A 22,815-nucleotide genomic window follows, 5' to 3' on the forward strand; every position below is an offset into this window, starting at 1 on the left:
TACCATGTAACATTAGCAATGGAAAGACCATTGTTTCTATCACGTAAGTAGACTACGGACAAATTAACCAAATAAAATCAGAACTAAAAACTGTCTATGGCAGAGGCTGATTTCTTCTGTAAAGTTATTTCTTTTTCCCTGCTAATGTGATGTAGATTTTGTTCTATTGCTGAGCTACATCAGGTACAGGAAAGATTGGTTTCACCACAGCTACTGTGTTTGTGAGCAGCTAAAAACACAGCTACTGTGTTTGTGGAGGCCAATCATTATAATTCCATTCCTGTCTTCTGGTAATTGACTTAGAGAAAACATATGATCCAGCTGACATATGAGATATCAATACGGAATTTCATGAGGGGATACGCTTAGAAAAAGTAGAAGAACAGAATAGGAGGAAGTGGAGGAGAAGAAAAAGGAGAGAGAGGAGGAGGAAAAAAGACACAAGGAAGAACAGGAAGGAAGAATGGGGTGAGAGCCGCAGCAGAAGAGTCCTGCCTTCTAGTTGAGGGAAGTTTCCTAGGTTGAATTGATTCTGGGAGCTGAAGCAACCACCTTGAATCTTCGAAGGATAACCAAGAAAAGCAAAGGAAGTTATTTGCGTGTTAAGAATATTGTGCCACTGATTTTTTGAATCGCTGACGGTAGGGTATTGCTATGTACAGCCATTTGCTTCCTAATTTATCTGCATGAACATATGACATTTCAAAACTGATTAATCTGTTGCATATGTGCTATTACAAAATAAAACTGGAAGTGAGGCAAGGTAATTTTAACATTCATGTAGGCTTTGTTTTCTTTTTTGAAATTTATTCAATTTATTTAAACTGAAAAACATAAAACAATTGAACTTTTTTATGTTATTTTCTTTCAATGATTATATCTGAAATGATGTCCACTTACCACTTAAACAGTACAAGCTCTAAAAATGATGTCATAAGTGATTTTAAAATTTTAGCACTATGTGTTAAATCTTATTACCAAGAATAAATGTAGTATATGACATTAATTTTAACATCGAAAGATAAAAATGTAGAAATTTATCTGAACCAGTATTGAACCTTTTTTTGTTTCATTCTCTTTTGTATATAGAATAGGAGATGGCAGATGTCAAAGTTTTGCTTTTTAATCAATTTAAGCCTAAATTCTTGATTAGTTTTTAATGTGAACCACCCCATAGTCATAACTCTTATGAAAATATTTATGTTTCTACAGAAACTCCAGTGTTCTTTTGAATACATTTGTGAGATTTTTTTAATGATATAATTTACTTAATAATCAGGTAATTTCACTAATCTAAAATAGTCATTTTTTTTTCCACTAAAAGTAGTCTTATTTATAGAAAAGAAACATTTCTACCTCCTCCAAACATGTACATCTGTTTCTAATGCAAATAGCAAATCGGTGAGCAGTCGCTGGTGCATTGGAGACCATTTAAACTCAGGAATACGAAACATTGTAGTGCGTGGCCCTGGGCTGAACTGGCGCCGCTGTTCCTCCGTCATTGGCATTCCTCGAAATCCTAAATCAACTCGGAGATCTCTGTCCTGTTGTGTGATAGACCGACCCTGAACAGCCTAGAGATGGAAAAGATGGACTTTTGTATCGTGCAAAAGAAATGTCTGATTTCAAAATGAAAACAGTTAAGTATGGTTAAGTGAGCAAAGCTTTTGCATATGACTTTAATAGATTAGTATATCTGCTCTTATCATTCACCTGGTAATTGCTTGCACAGGAGATTTTCTGACAAGAAAAGGATACTATTATTATTTTTATTCTGTTTCAGAAACTAGACAAGGCAATCCAATACTTAAGTTTAACATCAAAGTTCACACTGAAAACCAGGTCCTCTTTTGCCCTTTTTGAGCCTTTACATTAGACCACATTCCTTCTTTATGAAAGTGAGCAAATACTCAAAGTGAAAAATACTGGATATATATCATCAACTAATTATAATCAGAAATACAAGATTAAAAGAAATATTACTTGAACAGATTCAAGTTAACTTCAAAGTGAATTTCACTTACAATATTTCAACTGAGAAAAACAAATGTCTTTTATAATTTAGAAAACCAGACAAAGGTCTGTGAACTCAGAATGAAAACCAGGCAAACCTAGTATTATTAAGCTCAGTAAACAATGTACCATGGTTTCCTTTATTTTAAACTTGGGCTTAATTTAGCATTTTCATTCCTCTGCTAATTATCACGGTAGCACAACTGCCACAAAAATACAAAACAGCAGTATTTAACAGAAAATAAAAATACCTTTTCCACATACAGAATATATTTTCAAAGATTCTTATTTGAATACAAAGACACTAGTGAGGTGAGGTACAGTGTACTCTTTCTAACATAATGCTAATGGACACACGCTAAATTATTCTTTGATATTAAAAGGTGAATGGAAAACCCAGGCAACAGCAACAAAAACCAAGTCACTAAGGGTAAAAATTTCTTCAACTCTTAAACATAAGGTATTATTTAGTGGCAAGTATATACTCAAAGCTTAACAATTAAAATTCATATCAGAAAACATCATCTGTTTCTAGCTTTAGTATGGTGAGGCACAACTGCAGCACCAACATTTCCTCACTACCAAGCCTGAGAGTCTTTAATTTTCTCATACAAATCCCCATACATGTGGCTATAAGGAAAACTCTCACTGCTAATTGCAAATTTTCTCAGCCATGTTGTCTGCCTTACAGGGCTGCCGTGAGGATTAAATCTGAAAACATATGGCACAGTGCCTGGAACACAGTAGTGAAGTGAAAGTCGCTCAGTAGTGTCCGACGACTCTGTGACTCCATGGACTGTAGTCCGCGGGATTCTCCAGGCCAGAATACTAGAGTGGGTAGCCTTTCCCTTCTCCAGGGGATCTTCCCAACCCAGGATTCAAACCAGGTCTCCCGCATTGCAGGCTAACCTGCTGAGCCACAAGGGAAGCCCGGAACATAGTAAGCACTTGATAAATAACAGTTCCCTTTTCCCTTTCCTGTTCATTTCATTAATTAGGTTAATATGGACTCCAAGTCCTCTTCTCTATAATTCATAGAACAGGGTTGGACTTGAAGCTTAAAAGGTTAAAATTAATCAAGTATTCAGAATGAAGATCTTGAGTGCAAATGTGTAAAAGTAGTCACAGAGACAGAAAATATTCAAACTGGTAGAGACCTTAAAGGTCATGTTTCAATCTGGCACAAGCTCTTCTTGTACTATATGAGAAAATTCAGGCCCAGAGAGGTTGAGCAAAGTTATACACACAGAACGTGGTAGAGGTGGATATCTGATTCAGATATTTTGAATTTATTTTATATGTAAACCCACACCACTCAATTCCATAAATTATTATTCTACCATAATTAAGTATAAACATGGTGTGACTGATAAGAAATTACTCTGTTTTGGTGCTAACAACTCCGTATGTCTTCAATGAATTTTGCGCACATAAAGGGTAACTTACTTGCGTCGTGGTGGTGGTCTGGATTTTACGGATTTCCTTTCCTGACTCTTTGCCATCGTCAGATCTCTCAGTGTCTGAAATTATACTTCCTGCATCAACATTTGGTACAATTTTGCTACCAGAAGATTCCGTTTCCAGGGTCGTAGCAGTCATTTCAGCATATTCTAACCCTTTAGATGATGATGCTAAGTCTCTGTCAGAAATACTGCTCATTCCATCTGAAGTTGTATGGATCTTGAACTCTTTTTCTTCTATTATACTTGATGTACAAGTCAAGTCAACACTACCAGTCATGTGAGCAAGCAATCCAAGATCATCACCAAGATGTACTTGAGTGTCCTGAATATGTGGAATAATGTGATTGCTAGAAAGTTCAGGAAGGAGTTTCTCCTCCTGCTTGGGTATTTTATCAAAGAGAAATGATGTGCTACTGTTGGGAAGTTCATCCTTCTCATCCGCTAATGTTATCAATGGACCGTTATCCTTTTCTTCATTTTTTTTAATAATACCAACACTTCCATGTACATTGTTCTGGAGTTTCTCAACAGCAGCACTATACACATTATCCAACAAAGACTCAACCTCCACAAGAGCACCATTCTCTCCACCTACTAAAGTCTCTGGTGATAAATCCATATCATCAAGCTTCACTTCTGTTGCTTCCACTTTCTCTGCTTTTATGTCAACTAAAAGATCATGTACTTCCACATGCACACCACTTCCTGGTCTATCTGAATTCCCAAGAATATCATCGGGCACTTTTGTTGACATAAGCAAGTCTCTCGTGTCTGTGCTGACAGGGTAATCTGTCTCACTTTCTGGGCTCTGGCTTTGTGAGAGGTCCTCTATCTCTCGAATTTCCATTCCACCTTTTGCTCCTGTTGTCTGTGATGAGAGACCAGAGATGGTGCTCACATTTCCCTTCTTTCCCTTTTTAATGTTTTCCTCCTCTTGTCTCTGATATTCTTCATACATTTTGGCTAGGTATTCCTTATGTGCTTCATAAGTGACCTTAGAAATGGGTAAAGAAAACACTTAAAGGCATTTTTGTATATGTTAAAAGAAAAAAAAAAGATATAAACTTATGATAATAGCAAAAATGGTATCAGTAATTTTAAGGTATCAAATATATATTAATAACCCTAAGACAAATGCTTAACTTCATCAAATAATTAGAATATCATCAAAATAGTCATATATGATTTATTACATGATTTGTCAATGCACAGGTAAACTAGCATTAAAGATTTAAATAAAATGATATCTTTAAGTGAAGTATTTCAATGTTACCCCAGTTAATATGCCAGCTGAACTCCTACATATTTTATTTATTTGAGCTAAAACAGAATTGGCTAATAATACACAATATCCAAAGTACCATGGTGTGTGAGTATGTGTGAGTGTGTGAGTGTTTTAGTCACTCAGTCATGTCCAACTTTTTGCAGCCCCATGGACTGCAGCTCGCCAGGTTCCTCTGTCCATGGGATTTCCCAGGCAAGAACACTGGAGTGGGTTTCCACTTCCTTCTCCAGGGGATCTTTTCCACCCAAGGATCGAACCCAGGTCTCCTTCACTGCAGGCAGATTCTTTACTGTCTAAGCCATCAGGGAAGCCCCAAAGTACTATTACTATATCAATATTCACCGTATATTAAAAAAAAAAAAGTGTGTCTATTGCAACAAGTGAGGTCAAAAAAATAACACATATTTATAAATATATAGTTATAAAACGTTAAAACATTGCATCTTTATAAAGACTAGTTTAATTTGTTACTTTATATAGTCTCGTTTAGGAATAATCAGTACACAGTGTAGCTAGAAATAATATATAATTCTCACACAAAGACTTGCAATGAGTTTCCCCATAAAACACTACTATCAAACTTATTAATGCAATGATAAAAATGAGGCGCTGATATATTATACAATATAAATTTATCACAGAATAAAGGTCTTTAAAATTTTTAATGTTTAAAATCCTGTAGACACATGATGATAATTTATATTTAAAATGACCGTATAATAGAATTTAAGGTTGAGATCTTGCTTTGAGGATTACCTTAATATAAAACCCCTTTATTTTACAGAAAAAAAATCAAGTCCCCAAAGTAGGGCTTAGCAAACTATGGCCCATGGATCAAATCTGCTTATTTCCTGTTTGGAATACAGCCATGTTCAAACTTTACACATTGATTATGGTTATTTTCACAATGCATGACAGAGTTGAGTAGTTGTTATTAGAGGATGCACAGCCAACAAAGCCTAATAACCACTGTGCAAAGGGATTAAATCAGTTTCCTAATGCCACAAAATTGAACTGTGGCAGAGATTGGATCAAAAGCCAACTTCTGACACCTATGCTTTTCCTATGACACCACCACATGATGAGAAATCTTAACTGAACTTCTGTACTCTAATATGTACATATTCTAAATTTTAATTTACTACTTCCTTTTCCCCCAAATCAGACAATATTTAAAATATAAACAAACATGGATTCTTAGGATTAAAAATAAAGATTATGCAATTAAGAACAACACTAAACTTAAGTACTTTAAATGCATTTATTATTCACTTAAAAACAATTTCCAATTTAGAAAGGCTTAAAAAGTATGTATCAGACTCTATTTCATGAAATATTCTTATAAGACCCAGTATAGATGTTTGAGTTAAAAGACTCAGACATAAGTTCCCAGATATCCTATAAAACATATGTGGGGGTCACATCTAGAGTGTAAAATTTAATTATAACAGGACCCCTAAAATACAGAGAAAAACAGAAACAGAGCAGAAAGAAAATTGTGATAAAGGAATCAGCCATAATGCAAGATGCCCACAAGATGGCGCCAACAGAGTGTTTACAGACATTTAATACACAGCTGAAATCCTGGTGATGTAAAATGTTAAATCCCTTGTTACCTTGGAATGGGCTATTGAGAGTGTATCCACCCAGACTCTCCAGCCTCCCCATTCATATTTTATGGCATGATACAAAAGAATCCGGAAGATATTGTAGACCATCTCTGTGATCTTCTGTTCCTCAGAATTTTTAGGATTGATATAGCCAAGAGAAAACATCCAATCTTGCCACACTGAACACTGCAATAAGCATCTTGTGGGGTGAGGGGGGAGTGGGGGAGAGAAACTCATTAAAAATTCTTAGATTATATTAGAATTTACTATTTGAGATAAATAGCAAAAATATGATCTGACTTAGGTAAATCAAAGTATACAGTTATTCTGCACATTTAATATTCTAACCTGGAATGACTTTCTCCATTTTTCTACCTAGATAAATCCATACTGTAATTTAAAATTGCTTTCCCAACTCTTCCAGTTAGATTAGTTATTGTTTCCCTACTCCCTCATCACATGTAGTACTCACAATGCACTTAACACATTATAAATTAATCATCATTTCACTGTTATCTTTCCCACTAAACTGTACCAAATAAGATGTACACCAAGACAACCTGTGCAGCACAGTGCTTTATATATGGCAGACATTCAATCAATATTTGTTAAATTTAACTCATGCAGGAACCGTGGTTCCAAATTGTACCTCATGTCCTAGCCAACCAATTTAAAAATACATGACAATAATCAGTTACCAGACCACCTTAAGAGAAGCACAGATGATCTGAGTAAATCCAACATAATTTCATTTAAAGTACTGTTGGTGGTAGACAATGACCAGGAAAAGGAATTGTACATTTTAAATAAGGGGTTTGGTGTATGTATATTCATATATACAATTAAAATATATTACCCATAAAGTTAAATAAAATTATATAAAAATAAATAAAAGTAAATGCCTTTTCTAATGATTAAAAGCATTAGCAATATAGGATATGTAAATTTTTTCTTTGCAAGAGACTGAAAATAATGGAGAGAAAATAAGATTAGTTATGGGATAAAGCTTTGTTATTGTATTCAAACTACTCACCTTCTATTTTCTCGGCTGTTACTAAAAAGTTTTATCATATCAGATAAAAATAAACGGCGAACTTCCATGAGTTCTGCACTTGGTGTAGAGTTTTTCAACAAAGTTGCCACCACTTTAAGAATCACTGAAAACAAATAAAAGTTACAGTAAAGATTTATAACTGCATCGTATTTTCTGCTCAAATAGTATTTACTGATTTTCAACTAAATGCTTAGCATGATGGTAGGCGAGTTGTAAATGCCGTAAGTTAAACTATAAATGCCATACCGACTCACGTGGTTGGGAAAAGTTTTGATTTAGTTTCACATGTTACCATGTTACTACTGCATTAAAGAATTGCTTTTTGCTCACTTGGATTCTGAATTTTCACTGTAGAATCTGGCTCTGGATGTGGTTTGTGTACAACTTGAGTACATACTTGCTCTGTCAAAATCTGAAAGACAGAAATTGAATTTCATTTAGAAAAAAAATTCATAATTGCAAATTATAGATATACAAAGAATCTGCAAAAAATGTCTATTTGTTCAAATCAAAAGAAATACATCTTTTAAAGGGTCTACCAGTAAATTCCACATACTTCTAAACTATTTTAACTCTACAGTCTTCAAATTTTGTTTGTTACAAATACAGACAAAACTAAAGCCAGTATCTATAGAAGGAAAGATTCATTAGGAATTCCAAGAACAAATTCTGTTTGAAATCACTTTTCAGTGCACATCTTTAAAACGTTTAAATTGGGGACTGTGAACATTTGGCTGTTGTCATTAAAAAAAAAAAAAACTTAGAAAATCAGTAAATAAGAAAATAATGTCTGAGTCTGGATCCCAACTTCAAATGAAGAAAGATAAAGAAAAAATCTTTATAAAAAATGTGGCTCATTGTCATTAACCAATGAGGTGTTTTTTTATTTTTTCCAGTTTTAATTAATTTATTTATCTTTGGCTGTGCTGGGTGTTTGTTGCTGCACATGGGCTTTCTCTAGTTGCGGTAAGCAGGGGCTACTCTTCATTGTGGGGCATGGGCTTCTCATTCCGGTGCTTCTTTTGTTACAGAGCATGGGCTCTGGGTGCCCAGACTTCGGGAGTTGCAGCCCATGGGCCCTAGAGTGTAGGCTCAGGAGCTGCGGGGCATGGGCTTAGATCTTCTAGGACCAGGGATCGAACCCATGTCCCTGGCATTGTAAGGTGATTCTTAACTACTGGACCACCAGGGAAGTCCCCCAATGAGTTTTTTTTTGTTAAACTTCTTTTAAGTAACAAGAAATTACCAAAGTTAACCATAGAAAGGAAAAGACAGAATTCTAAAACATTTACTGACTTTTCTACTAGCACCCAAGCTCTATGAGTACAGGATTCCTATACATCCTTTTCACTGCTACATTCCTAGCAATTAGCAAACTGCCTAACACACTGCCCATAGTCAGTAAACATTTGTCACAGTAAAGAATGAAAAATCATATATAAATTATGGATATATGATTTTTCACTATATTTTAGGCTATACCCTGTGTTTACCTCTTTTCTTACATATATTAAAAAAACAATAAATTATATTTAATAAGGATATCACTTTATATTATGACTTAATTTCATGACTTAGGTTAACACACTGAGTTTTGAATGAAACTTTTTAAATAGTTCAACCTAAAGTAATATAGAAAACTTTGAGGAAACTATACAAGTTACTTGAGAGCTTAGTTATACATCAGATCAGATCAGATCAGTCGCTCAGTTGTGTCCGACTCTTTGTGACCCCATGAATCACAGCATGCCAGGCCTCCCTGTCCATCACCAATTCCCGGAGTTCACTGAAACTCACGTCCATCGAGTCAGTGATGCCATCCAGCCATCTCATCCTCTGTCGTCCCCTTCTCCTCCTGCCCCCAATCCCTCCCAGCATCAGAGTCTTTTCCAATGAGTCAACTCTTCGCATGAGGTGGCCAAAGTACTGGAGTTTCAGCTTTAGCATCATTCCTTCCAAAGAAATCCCAGGGCTGATCTCCTTCAGAATGGACTGGTTGGATCTCCCTGCAGTCCAAGGGACTCTCAAGAGTCTTCTCCAACACCACAGTTCAAAAGCATCAATTCTTTGGCGCTCAGCCTTCTTCAACTCTCACATCCATACATGACCACAGGAAAAACCATAGCCTTGACTAGATGAACCTTTGTTAGCAAAGTAATGTCTCTGCTTTTGAATATAGCTACTTATAAAAGTTGGGGATGGAGAGTAAAATAATCAAGAGACAGGGATGGATGGCCCTTTCAGATCAGAAAAAGATCATGACATCCAGCAGTGGCATTTTTCTTACATTTCTGCTCAGACTTAAAAATAACAAAAAAGAAGATAGGATGTTTACTTAAGTGTACTACTTACTTAATGTGTATCAAAAAGGTACTGACTGAAAATTAAAAATAACCTACTGTTATTCAAATAATAAATACAGGGCACAAGCATCCCTCTTCACTCCCATACTTTTATTGAAACAAACACTTTGCTGTTTAAATACTCAAACATACGTGCAACATAGGAAGACTGCCAAATAATTGTACGTGGATATGTTTTAAAACAAAGTTTTTAAAATGTAACTATGCGTTCATTATTTTTTAAGAATTACTACCTTTTTAGATTAAATGATCAACTACTATTTCAATCACATAGAGAGTTTCCACTGCATACGTTTAAAATTTTCATCATACATGTAAAAACTTTTACCTCATAAAGTGTGTTGTATGTGGTCACAGTCACAGTGTTTGTGTGCAACATCAGCCTTTCTCCAAGAAGAGTGAAAAGGCTGTGGGTATGCATGATTTCAACTTTTCTTCTGAAGAAAAAGGGAGAAAAACATCATACTATTAAACACACAGGATTTTATAACCATATGACTTTAGGATAAGTAGTAAAATCTATAAGCAGATACAGAATTACAGAAGTAGTTATGATTACTAACTTTCATCTTCTAAAATAAATGACAGTTTATAGCATAGCTGCCTTCTAAATTACCAAGACTGCTACTTAAACACTTCTCAAAACATCTGCACAAACTGAAATGTTAGGTATACAAATTACAAAATATTGTATAAATGTTGACAGCTGTAATTTTCAAATTTCTAATAACTATTTAGGAGTTATTATATTATGCTAAATTATTGGTTTCCCTTAACACACAGAGCACAAATTTTTCAAAACCTTTCTGTCCAAATTCTATGAAATAATCTATGTAAAAATTTAATAACAAAAATTTTAAATTATGGTTAAAAATGAATACAAAGCAAAGTAATTTGGCAGAAGTAAAGGAAACTCAATACTGCTTGTATTTGTGGCTCATTTAACTGCTCCTCCAAATCCATACCTAGAAGTTTTGTTGTTGCTCAGTTGCTAAGTTAGTTGCTAAGTTGTGTCCAACTCTTTGCAACCCCATGGACTGCAGCACAGCTCTATTAGAGATCTCCTGGAACACTTTCTCACCTCTCATTCACATCACTTTCTTACAGGTCTGGATCTGGATCTTCTTGGCTTTCAACTCTCAGTATTTCATCTCTTACATTGATTTTCCTTGTTGTTTGGATTTGGCAACTATGACATAAACTGACTAGATAATCACCAAACTTTTGTTCCTTTTTTCCTGAGCCCATAGCTGTACTGTAATTCTAGTCTCTATTGCAGCTGGGTGTGGCCACTAAACTGAGTTCTAGTCCATGGAATTTGAGCAGAAAGTTTGTGGGTCAATTTTAGGTCTACCCTACAGGAAAAAACTCTTCCCCATAGAAGCAACAAAGAAGCTTTACGATAAGGATGAAGAGGTACCAGATGAAAAGAGCATCGCTTGAAGAAATCACCTACTACGGATACCCACTTGGCTCTTAAGTGAATAAAAAAGAAACTACTAGTGTGGTAAGTTACTAAAACTTCACTGTCTGTAACAGGAGCTTTTGCTATCTTAACTAATATAGAAATCAAATAATCAACCATTTATCTGGACACCACTCACCAGGAAATGCTCTCTTCCATTAGCCTTCTAACTACAATACACAACACAAAAGAGGTAGGACAGCTGATCCCCTCACCCAATCCTCCTCAGCCCAGACAGCAGAATTACCTAAACCCAAGAGGCAGCTAGGGCAAGTGTCGAACGGCTATGTTTGCAAAACAGACAAGACTGGCAAGTCAAATGGTTATATGTATGTCACGACAGATGGATATTACAGGATTACCAAGGGGGAGACTTTGGTCTCTTCCAACTCAAGCCACACCTAAGGAAAGGAAGTCAGGCACTTTCATTTGTTCCCTGTCAGGAAAACACAAATGCCAATATATATCCCTTGATATATCTTTTTGATACACAGAACTGGTTAAATTAGGCTATCTGAAATTTAGGGCAATCTCCTAACTGTGACACTACAATTTCAACTACTAAAGAAATGCATGCTCTCTTGATTATCTCCTACAGTGTAAATGCTTATTCAGGAGCTTAATTCCAGTTCTTGGGGGGACTTGAAGAATGTTGTGTTTATACCAGGGAAGAGATGAAGCAAATTCCTCTTGCAGTTTCCTTTAAAACAATGCTCACCAATAAATGCTGCTGCACAGCAGTCAAAATAAAGCCAAAAATGGCATTCATCATTTCAGGCATAAAGCGGGTACACTGGCCCTATCAATCACATGATTTTGTTTCGCATAGGACATCTAATGAAAGACCCAACTCTATGCATTCAGTTCATCAGCAATGCATGAGGACTGCATTGTGGTTCTGCTTTTATTCAAACCAAATTATCTTCTATTTTTCATTGTGATTTCAAGTGTGGTATTTACTTCATCTAGCAATTTCACAAACCTTGTGATGAAAACATTTCCTTGTGGTAAAATCTATGCTCTTAGAAACTTTAAAATATACAATAAAGTATTGTTAACTATAGTGACCACACTGTACACTTCATCCCCAGACCTCATTTATCTTACAACTGGAAGCTTGTACCTTTTGACCTCATCCACTCCTTTCTCCTAGTCTCTACCCTGCAGGCTGTGGGAAGCGCCCCATTTGTTCTCGATTTCTATGAGTTTGGTTTCTACAGATTCCACATACGAGTGAGATGACAGAGTATTTGTCTTTCTCTGTCTGACTTATTTCACTTAGTATAGAGCCCTCAAGATCCATCCAAGTTGTGCCACATGACAGGATAGCCTTATTTTTATGCCTGGGTAATATTCCACTTAAAAAAGCAGGGAAATCTACAGCCTAGCTGTCCACATTTTCTTTGTCTATTCACCCACAGATGAACATTTAGGCTGTTTCCATGTCCTGGCTATTTGCAAATAATGCTGTAATGAACATGAGGGTACAGAAATCTCTTTGAGATCCTGATTTTAATCCCATTGTATATAGACTCCCAGAAGTGACATCATTGGACCATACAATAGTTCTACTTTTAATTTTTTGAAGAATCTCCATAATGTTTTCCATAGTGGATGCACTGATTTATATTCACACCAACAGTGCACATGGACTGTTTTATTTGTGTCTCTTACCTTTTTGATAACAGTCATTCTAACAGGTATGGCTTAGATTTGCATTAGGGATACTAAGCACATGTTCCTGTACCTGTTGTAGGTCTTCCTTGGGAAAATGTGTATTCACATCTTCTATTTCTAAATTGGGTTGTTTGCTCCTAAGTTTATCAAGTCTTTATATATTTTATATATTAATATCTTATCAGTGATATGATTTGCATATATTTCTCCCATTCAGTAGGTTTCTTTTTCATATTGTTGATTTTCCATTGCTGGACAGAAATTTTTTAGATTGATATAACTGATTATTTTTGCTTTTGTTGTCAAATCCATAAAACCACTGCCAAGACTGACGTCAAAGAGCTTACCTCCTATGTTTTTTGGTGTAATGCTCAAGTCTTTAATTCATTTTGAGTTATTTTTTATTTTTTGAGATAATTTTTATCTAATGCATAAGACAGAATTCCAGTTTCATCCTTTGGCATTTGGTTGTCCAGTTTTCATGAATCTCCGCCCATAGTTCATCAGGAACTCTATCAAATCTAGTCCCGTTAATCTATTTCTCACTTTCACTGTATAATCATAAGGGATTTGATTTAGGTCATAACTGAATGGTCTAGTAGTTTTCCCTACTTTCTTCAATTTAAGTCTGAATTTGGCAATAAGGAGTTCATGATCTGAGCCACAGTCAGCTTCCAGTCTTGTTTTTGCTGACTGTATAGAGCTTCTCCAACTCTGGCTGCAAAGAATATAATCAATCTGATTTCAGTGTTGGCCATTTGGTGATGTCCATGTGTAGAGGCTTCTCTTGTGTTGCTGGAAGAGGGTGTTGATCAAGACTATGCCCAAGAAAAAGAAAGGCAAAAAATCAAAATGGCTGTCTGAGGAGGCCTTACAAATAGCTGTGAAAAGTGAAAAGCAAAGGAGAAAAGGAAAGATATAACCATTTGAATGTAGAGTTCCAAAGAATAGCAAAGAGAGATAAGAAAGCATTCCTCAGTGATCAGTGCAAAGAAATAGAGGAAAACAATAGAAGGGAAAGACTAGAGATCTCTTCAAGAAAATTAGAGATACCAAGGGAACATTTCATGCAAAGATGGGCTCAATTAAAGACAAATATGGTATGGACCTAACAGAAGCAGAAGATATTAAGAAGAGGTGGCAAGAATACACAGAAGAACTGTACAAGAAAGATCTTCACGACCAAGATAATCAAGATGGTGTGATCACTCACCTAGAGCCAGATATCCTGGAATGAGAAGTCAAGTGGGCTTTAGGAAGCATCACTATGAACAAAGCTAGTGGAGGTGATGGAATTCCAGTTGAGCTATTTCAAATCCTAAAAGATGATGCTGTGAAAGTGCTGCATTCCATATGCCAGCAAATTTGGAAAACTCAGCAGTGGCCACAGGACTGGAAAAGGTCAGTTTTCATTCCAATGCCAAAGAAAGGCAATGCCAAAGAATGCTCAAACTACTGCACAATTGCACTCATCTCACACGACAGTAAAATAGTGCTAAAATTTCTCGAAGTCAGGCTTCAGCAATACGTGAACCATGAACTTCCAGATGTTCAAGGTGGTTTTAGAAAAGGCAGAGGAACCAGAGATCAAATTGCCAACATCCGCTGGATCATGGAAAAAGGAAGAGAGTTCCAGAAAAACATCTATTTCTGCTTTATTGACTATGCCAAAGCCTTTGACTGTGTGGATCACAATAAACTGTGGAAAATTCTGAAAGAGATGGGGATACCAGACCACCTGACCTGCCTCTTGAGAAATCTGTATGCAGGTAAAGAAGCAACAGTTAGAACTGGATGTGGAACAACGGACTGGTTCCAAAGAGGAAAAGGAGTACGTCAAGGCTGTATATTGTTACCCCACTTATTTAACTTCTATGCAGAGTACATCATGAGCAACACCGTGCTGGATGAAGCACAAGCTGAATCAAGATTGCCAGGAGAAATAATAACCTCAGATATGCAGATGACACCCTTATGGCAGAAAGTGAAGAACTAAAGAGCCTCTTAATGAAAGTGAAAGAGGAGAATGAAAAAGTTGGCTTAAAACTCAACATTCAGAAAACTAAGATCATGGCATCTGGTCCCATCACTTCATGGCAAATAGATGGGGGAACAGTGGCAACAGTGCCTTACTTTATTTTTTGGGGGGGTCCAAAATCACTGCAGATGGTGACTGCAGCCATGAAATTAAAAGACATCTACTCCTTGGAAGGAAAGTTATGACCAACCTAGACAGCATATTCATAAGAGACATTACTTTGCCAACAAAAGTCTGTCTAGTCAAGGATCCAGTTTTTCCAGTAGTCATGTATGGATCTAAGAGTTGGACTATAAAGAAAGCTGAGTGCCAAAGAATTGATGCTTTTGAACTGTGGTGTTAGAGAAGACTCTTGAGAGTCCCTTGGACTTCAAGGAGATGAAACCAGTCCATTCTGAAGGAGATCAGTCCTGAATATTCATTGGAAGGACTGATGTTGAAGCTGAAACTCCAATACTTTGGCCACCTGATGCAAAGAGTTGACTTACTTGAAAAGACTCTGAGGCTGGGAAAGATGGGAAGAAGGCAGGAGGAGAAGGGGATGACAGAGGATGAGATGCTTGGATGGCATCACCAACTCAATGGACATGCGTTTGAGTAAACTCCGGGAGTTGCTGATGGACAGGGAGGCCTGGCATGCTGCAGTCCACGGGGTCGCAAAGAGTCATTCACAACTAAGCGACTGAACTGAACTGAACATGGTCCAGTTTTCCCATCATTTACACCAGAGATTATTTTTTCCTCGTTGTTATGTCTTGGCTCCTTTGTCAAGAAGTACTGGTGATGTATGTCAGCTGTATTTCTGGACTATTTTGTTCCTTTGATTCATGTGTCTGTTTTTATGCTAAGACTATACGGTTTTGAATCAGAGAAGGCAATGGCACCCCACTCCAGTACTCTTGCTTGGAAAATCCCATGGACGGAGGAGCCTGGTAGGCTGTAAACCATGGGGTCGCTAAGAGTTGGACACGACTGAGCGACTTCACTTTCACTTTTCACTTTCATGCATTGGAGAAGGAAATGGCAACCCACTCCAGTGTTCTTGCCTGGAGAATCCCAGGGACGGGGGAGCCTGGTGGGCTGCCATCTATGGGGTCGCACAGAGTCGGACACGACTGAAGTGACTTAGCATAGCATACGGTTTTGAAAACTGTAAGTTTGGATTATAATCTAAAATCAGGAAATGTGATGCCTTCAGCTTCGCTCTTTCCCAAGAGTGCTTCAGTTATTCAGTGTCTTCTGTGGTTCCATAAACATTTTAGAATTGTTTGTCTATATCTGTAAGGAAATGCCATTGTCATTTTGATAGCAATTGCATTCAATCTGTAGATCACTTTGGGTAGTATGGGCATTTTAACAAAATTCATTCTTCCAAACCATGAGCATGTATATCTTTACCTTTGTCTGTGTCTTCAACTTTTTTTTTTTTTTTCCTTATCAATGTCATAGTTTTCAGTATACAGATCTTTCCATTTCCTTGGTTAAACTTATCCTTAGGTATTTTATTCTATGAAATCTTTCATTCTTTCTATACACACTTAACCTCCTTTCCTATTTGTCATCTTTGTTTCTAGGTGCTCCTTATACATATTTCTTCTAGTTCACCAATTCTTTCTTTTTCTTTAATTTTATTTTATTTAACTTTACAATATTGTATTGGTTTTGCCATATATCAAAATGAATCTGCCACAGGTATACATGTGTTCCCCATCCTGAACCCTTCTCCCACCTCCCTCCTCATACCATCCCTCTGGGTCATCCCAGTGCACCAGCCCCAAGCATCCAGTATTGTGCATCGAACCTCGACTGGTGACTCATTTCATATATGATATTATACATATTTCAATGCCATTCTCCCGAATCATCCCACCCTCTCCCTCTCCCACAGAGTTCAAAAGACTCTTCTATACATCAGTGTCTCTTTTGCTGTCTCGTATACAGGGTTATTGTTACCATCATTCTAAATTCCATATATATGCGTTAGTATACTGTATTGGTGTTTTCTTTCTGGCTTACTTCACTCTGTATAATAGGCTCCAGTTTCATCCACCTCATTAGAACTGATTCAAATGTATTCTTTTTAATGGCTGAGTAATACTCCATTGTGTATATGTACCACTGCTTTCTTATCCATTCATCTGCTGATGGACATCTAGGTTGCTTCCATGTCCTGGCTATTATAAACAGTGCTGCGATGAACAGTGGGGTACACATGTCTCTTTCAATTCTGGTTTCCTCAGAGTGTATGCCCAGCAGTGGGATTGCTGGATCATAAGGCAGTTCTATTTCCAGTTTTTTAAGGAATCTCCACACTGTTCTCCATAGTGGCTGTACTAGTTTGCATTCCCACCAACAGAGTAAGAGGGTTCTCTTTTCTCCACACAGTCTCCAGCAATTATTGCTTGTAGACTTTTGGATCGCAGCCATTCTGACTGGTGTGAAATGGTACCTCATAGTGGTTTTGATTTGCATTTCTCTGATAATGAGTGATGTTGAGCATCTTTTCATGTGTTTGTTAGCCATCTGTATGTCTTCTTTGGAGAAATGTCTATTTAGTTCTTTGGCCCATTTTTTGATTGGGTCGTTTATTTTTCTGGAGTTGAGCTGTAGGAGTTGCTTGTATATTTTTGAGATTAGTTGTTTGTTGCTTCATTTGCTATTATTTTCTCCCATTCTGAAGGCTGTCTTTTCACCTTGCTTATAGTTTCCTTTGTTGTGCAGAAGCTTTTAAGGTTAATTAGGTCCCATTTGTTTATTTTTGCTTTTATTTCCAATATTCTGGGAGGTGGGTCATAGAGGATCCTGCTGTGATGTATGTCGGAGAGTGTTTTGCCTATGTTCTCCTCTAGGAGTTTTATAGTTTCTGGTCTTACGTTTAGATCTTTAACCCATTTTGAGTTTATTTTTGTGTGTGGTGTTAGAAAGTGCTCTAGTTTCATTCTTTTACAAGTGGTTGACCAGTTTTCCCAGCACCACTTGTTAAAGAGATTGTCTTTAATCCATTGTATATTCTTGCCTCCTTTGTCAAAGATAAGGTGTCCATATGTGCGTGGATTTATCTCTGGGCTTTCTATTTTGTTCCATTGATCTATATTTCTGTCTTTGTGCCAGTACCATACTGTCTTGATGACTGTGGCTTTGTAGTAGAGCCTGAAGTCAGGCAGGTTGATTCCTCCAGTTCCATTCTTCTTTCTCAAGATTGCTTTGGCTATTCGAGGTTTTTTGTATTCCATACAAATTGTGAAATAATTTGTTCTACCTCTGTGAAGAATACCATTGGTAGCTTGATAGAGATTGCATTGAATCTATAAATTGCTTTGGGTAGTATACTCATTTTCACTATATTGATTCTTCCAATCCATGAACATGGTATATTTTTCTCCATCTATTAGTGTCCTCTTTGATTTCTTTCACCAGTGTTTTATAGTTTTCTATATATAGGTCTTTAGTTTCTTTAGGTAGATATATTCCCAAGTATTTTGTTCTTTTTGTTGCAATGGTGAATGGAATTGTTTCCTTAATTTCTCTTTCTATTTTCTCATTATTAGTGTATAGGAATGCAAGGGATTTCTGTGTGTTGATTTTATAACCTGCAACTTTACTATAGTCATTGATTAGTTCTAGTAATTTTCTGGTGGAGTCTTTAGGGTTTTCTATGTAGAGGATCATGTCATCTGCAAATAGTGAGAGTTTTACTTCTTCTTTTCCAATTTGGATTCCCTTTATTTCTTTTTCTGCTCTGATTGCTGTGGCCAAAACTTCCAAAACTATGTTGAATAGTAATGGTGAGAGTGGGCACCCTTGTCTTGTTCCTGACTTTAGAGGAAATGCTTTCAATTTTTCACCATTGAGGATAATGTTTGCTGTGGGTTTGTCATATACAGCTTTTATTATGTTGAGGTATGCTCCTTCTATTCCTGCTTTCTGGGGAGTTTTTATCATAAATTCAAATCAATAAAATTAGAAATGAAAATGGAGAGATCACAACAGACAACACAGAAATACAAAGGATCATAAGAGACTACTATCAGCAATTATATGCCAATAAAATGGACAATGTGGAAGAAATGGACAAATTCTTAGAAAATTACAACTTTCCAAAACTCGACCAGGAAGAAATAGAAAATCTTAACAGACCCATCACAAGCATGGAAATTGAAACTGTAATCAGAAATCTTCCAGCAAACAAAAGCCCAGGTCCAGATGGCTTCACAGCTGAATTCTACCAAAAATTTAGAGAAGAGCTAACACCTATCCTACTCAAACTCTTCCAGAAAATTGCAGAGGAAGGTAAACTTCCAAATTCATTCTATGAGGCCACCATCCCCCTAATACCAAAACCTGACAAAGATGCCACAAAAAAAGAAAACTACAGGCCAATATCACTGATGAACACAGATGCCAAAATCCTTAACAAAATTCTAGCAATCAGAATCCAACACATTAAAAAGATCATACACCAAGTGGGCTTTATCCCAGGGATGCAAGGATTCCTCAATATCCACAAATCAATCAATGTAATACACCACATTAACAAATTGAAAAATAAAAACCATATGATTATCTCAATAGATGCAGAGAAAGCCTTTGACAAAATTCAACATCCATTTATGATAAAAACTCTCCAATTCTTTCTTAAGTACATAATCTGTTTAACATGTCCATGGAGTTGTTAAGTTAGTACCTTTTCATTTCCAGAAGTTATTTTTGTTATTTTTTTAAAAGCTAAATAGCTTGTTTCAATATGATCTTGTTTCTTAAGAATTATAACTCCTATTTTGTTTGAAATTCATTTTTGGCATATGAGAAAATGTTCCTTACTTTTGTGTACTGAGCTACACATCTGAAAGGAATTTTGTAATATTTTCCTCAACATTTTAAGTTTTTACTGGTACAAAGTGTTTCAGGGTATCTTTTTTACCCATCTTGTTTCTTCTCCAATTATTCTTAACAGTCCTGGTAAGTCTCCTATGCCTTTATATTTTCTCTCATTTTATGTTTTTGGTCCATGCTTTGAGATCTTCAGTTTACTAATTTGGGTGAATACAGAAAAATAATAATTTAAAGAGGCAGAATGTCACCTTTGGTAGTCTACTTGAATTTCAGATGCACTTACAAGAAATAAAGTTGAAAGATTCCATCAAAGCTTCCACACTAGTTCTATTTCATTGAGTACATAACTTGATTCTCTCTTACCTCTTGTCTCTGTCTTTTATGCCCCTTCAAATGAGTTGTTATCTCCTGTTTTCACAATGTTGCACTCAGATCACCCTGGTGTGAATTTTATATGAAGTCCCTCCCTGAGGTTGTTGTAAGGCAAAGATCCCTCTAAGCACACTGATCTGAAGTATGTAACTTATCATGGTGTAGGTCCTGAAGCCAGCATCCTAGTACTCCAATATCCTTTTACTTACAATATCCATCTACTTTTACAAGTTCTAAGACAAGGAAAAATCATCCCATCATTTCAGGTACCTCTTGCCATTCTGATGGTAACTTACATAGAAGTCAAAGTTAATATGCCTTGGAAGGGGAAGACAGAGGAGAGGAGAGAGAATGGAAGGCAGAGATCACTGAGATCAAGATTTGCTGCTTTTTAGTCTTTAACTTAGGCTACTAACATACTTCATTAGCTGTTTGTCAGTACCACGGGAGAGGAAAAATCCCTCACAGACTGCCATTTTTACTCTACTGGTACCCCAACAGAACATCAAGACTCATTTATACCTATCCAAGTACCTACAAAAGCCAACATTTTGGTAGAAGACAGCCAAGCTTGGAGTTTAGAGTAGATGAGGAGACAGCTTTTTTTTTTTTAAATTCTTTTAACTGCTGTATCCCCAAAATCTGCACCAGTACTTTTTACTAACAGACAATAAACTGGACTAATTTCAACTAGTCCAAAAAAGAAAGAAGCAATTATGTTAAACAACTGTCAACATGTAACAGGCACTTGCTAGAATGAAAAACTAACAGACAGCATTTTGATTCATTTAACTACCAATAGTACACTTTTTGGAGAAGGCAATGGCACCCCACTCCAGTACTCTTGCCTGGAAAATCCATGGACAGAGGAGTCTGGTAGGCTGCAGTCCATGGGGTCTCGAAGAGTCGGACGCGACTGAGCGACTTCACTTTCACTTTTCACTTTCATGCATTGGAGAAGGAAATGGCAACCCACTCCAGTGTTCTTGCCTGGAGAATCCCAGGGACGGGGGAGCCTGGTGGGCTGCCGTCTACGGGGTCGCATGGAGTAGGACATGACTGAAGCGACTTAGCAGCAGCAGCAGCAGTATGGTTTTGAGTGAAATTATCTTTTAGAATCATCCAAAAGCTACAGTGTTTGAAATTTAAGACTTTAGACAAACATACTTGGTTGAGAAACTTTTATTTCCACAATAAATATTCAGTAACATGTACTTTAAAAATTTTAAGCTGAAATAGTCATAGTTTTACTATGGTACAACATTGGGCATTTTGATCATCTAGTTGAACCATGTGTCAGAATTCTGTCCTGAGAGTAACTGTAATTAAGCCATTTTCATGAAGAGCCAGTTTGGCTTTCTATTCAAGCACATATCAAAGAGAAGGTTACTCAATTTTCTATGTCTTTTTATTTTGAAAATTCTTAAGATTTATAGAAAAGTTGAAAGGATAGTACAGAGAGGTCCCTTATATTACTTACCCAGCTTTCCAATATGTTAACATACCTAATCATGGTACATATGTCAAAACTAAGAATGAACACAGGTATATTATTAACTACAGACTTTATTTAGATTTCATCATGACTTTTTTTTTTTTTTTTTTTTTTCCTGTTCAGTATCCAATCCAGAATACCACTGTACATTTAGAACTTCTGGTCTTTAGCAGGTTCCCATCCATTGTGTTTCATGTCTTTCAACAGTTTTGAAGAGTATTGGTCAAGTATTCTGAAGAATGTCGCTCAACTGGGAGGCATATGATGCTTTCTTATAATTAGACTAAGGTTATTTGTTTCTTAGAAGAATACCACAGAGATGAAGTGCCCTTCTCATCATATCGCATCAGGGAACATGCTATCAAAATGACATATGACTGGTGATGTTAATCTTATTCAATAGTGAAAAACTCAATCAGATTCCACTATTTTTTGGAAGTTAGCCAGTAAGTCCACCCCTCACTCAAGGAGAGGGGGTTTAAGTTCCATCGTCAAGCAGTGGGAGTAACTACATTTATTATTTGGAACAGACTTCTCAGTTTTTATGAGAGATGCCAAATCTATCTCTAGTTCAGCTCACAAAGTATATGGGTTATCTCCCAAGCTGTGTCCTAGGTACTTACAGAAATCAAAAACTCAGTAGAGACGACGCCACCTAGACTTCAGTTTAGTTTCAGCCACAGACACAATTCCGCTTCACTATAGAATGATTCCCCCATACACAAATGAGATGCTGACTTTGGGTGGTATCTTATTTTTTAACAGTTTTAAAGATGTCTCTCTTAGGATTTTAGGTATATTAATTACGGCACCTATTTCCTGAAACTAATAGTGTTTTGTTTCAAATCCTGAAATGCTAGTAATGATTAGATTATAGTAAAATCATCCCATTTCTATTTGAATACCACTAGTGTTTCATATTTATATTTGGTGTCAGGTACGTAAGATATCATAAGGAAGAAATATTCTACTTTTATCAAAATAGTTAACTTTTTGTTAACTATTCAAATTAGCATGTAGCAATATGCTGTGAACTCTTTATATTTATTATATAGTATATATTTTAATGATAAAGGTCAATGAGGGAAGCGGTATGATTTTATTCATTCATAGGGATAAAAACTGAGATTCAAAGATGTTTCTGAAA

General features: G+C 36.3%; 1 protein-coding gene across 6 annotated transcripts in view; it reads right to left on the reverse strand.

Moving 5' to 3' along the window:
• NBEA (neurobeachin) overlaps positions 1-22,815 on the reverse strand; it is a 672,120-nt gene that overhangs the window by 457,390 nt on the left and 191,915 nt on the right. For all 6 annotated transcript variants that reach the window (XM_070380422.1, XM_070380424.1, XM_070380423.1 and 3 more), the window contains 6 exons: positions 10,117-10,225; positions 7,756-7,837; positions 7,405-7,528; positions 6,378-6,570; positions 3,460-4,470; positions 1,357-1,574 (listed from right to left, as the gene is read on the reverse strand). In XM_070380422.1, the coding sequence (XP_070236523.1) occupies positions 1,357-1,574; positions 3,460-4,470; positions 6,378-6,570; positions 7,405-7,528; positions 7,756-7,837; positions 10,117-10,225 (1,737 nt within the window). The remainder of the gene's footprint in view (positions 1-1,356; positions 1,575-3,459; positions 4,471-6,377; positions 6,571-7,404; positions 7,529-7,755; positions 7,838-10,116; positions 10,226-22,815) is intronic.

This window comes from Bos mutus, chromosome 12 (genome assembly GCF_027580195.1).
Source record: "Bos mutus isolate GX-2022 chromosome 12, NWIPB_WYAK_1.1, whole genome shotgun sequence".
Lineage (NCBI taxonomy): Eukaryota > Metazoa > Chordata > Mammalia > Artiodactyla > Bovidae > Bos > Bos mutus.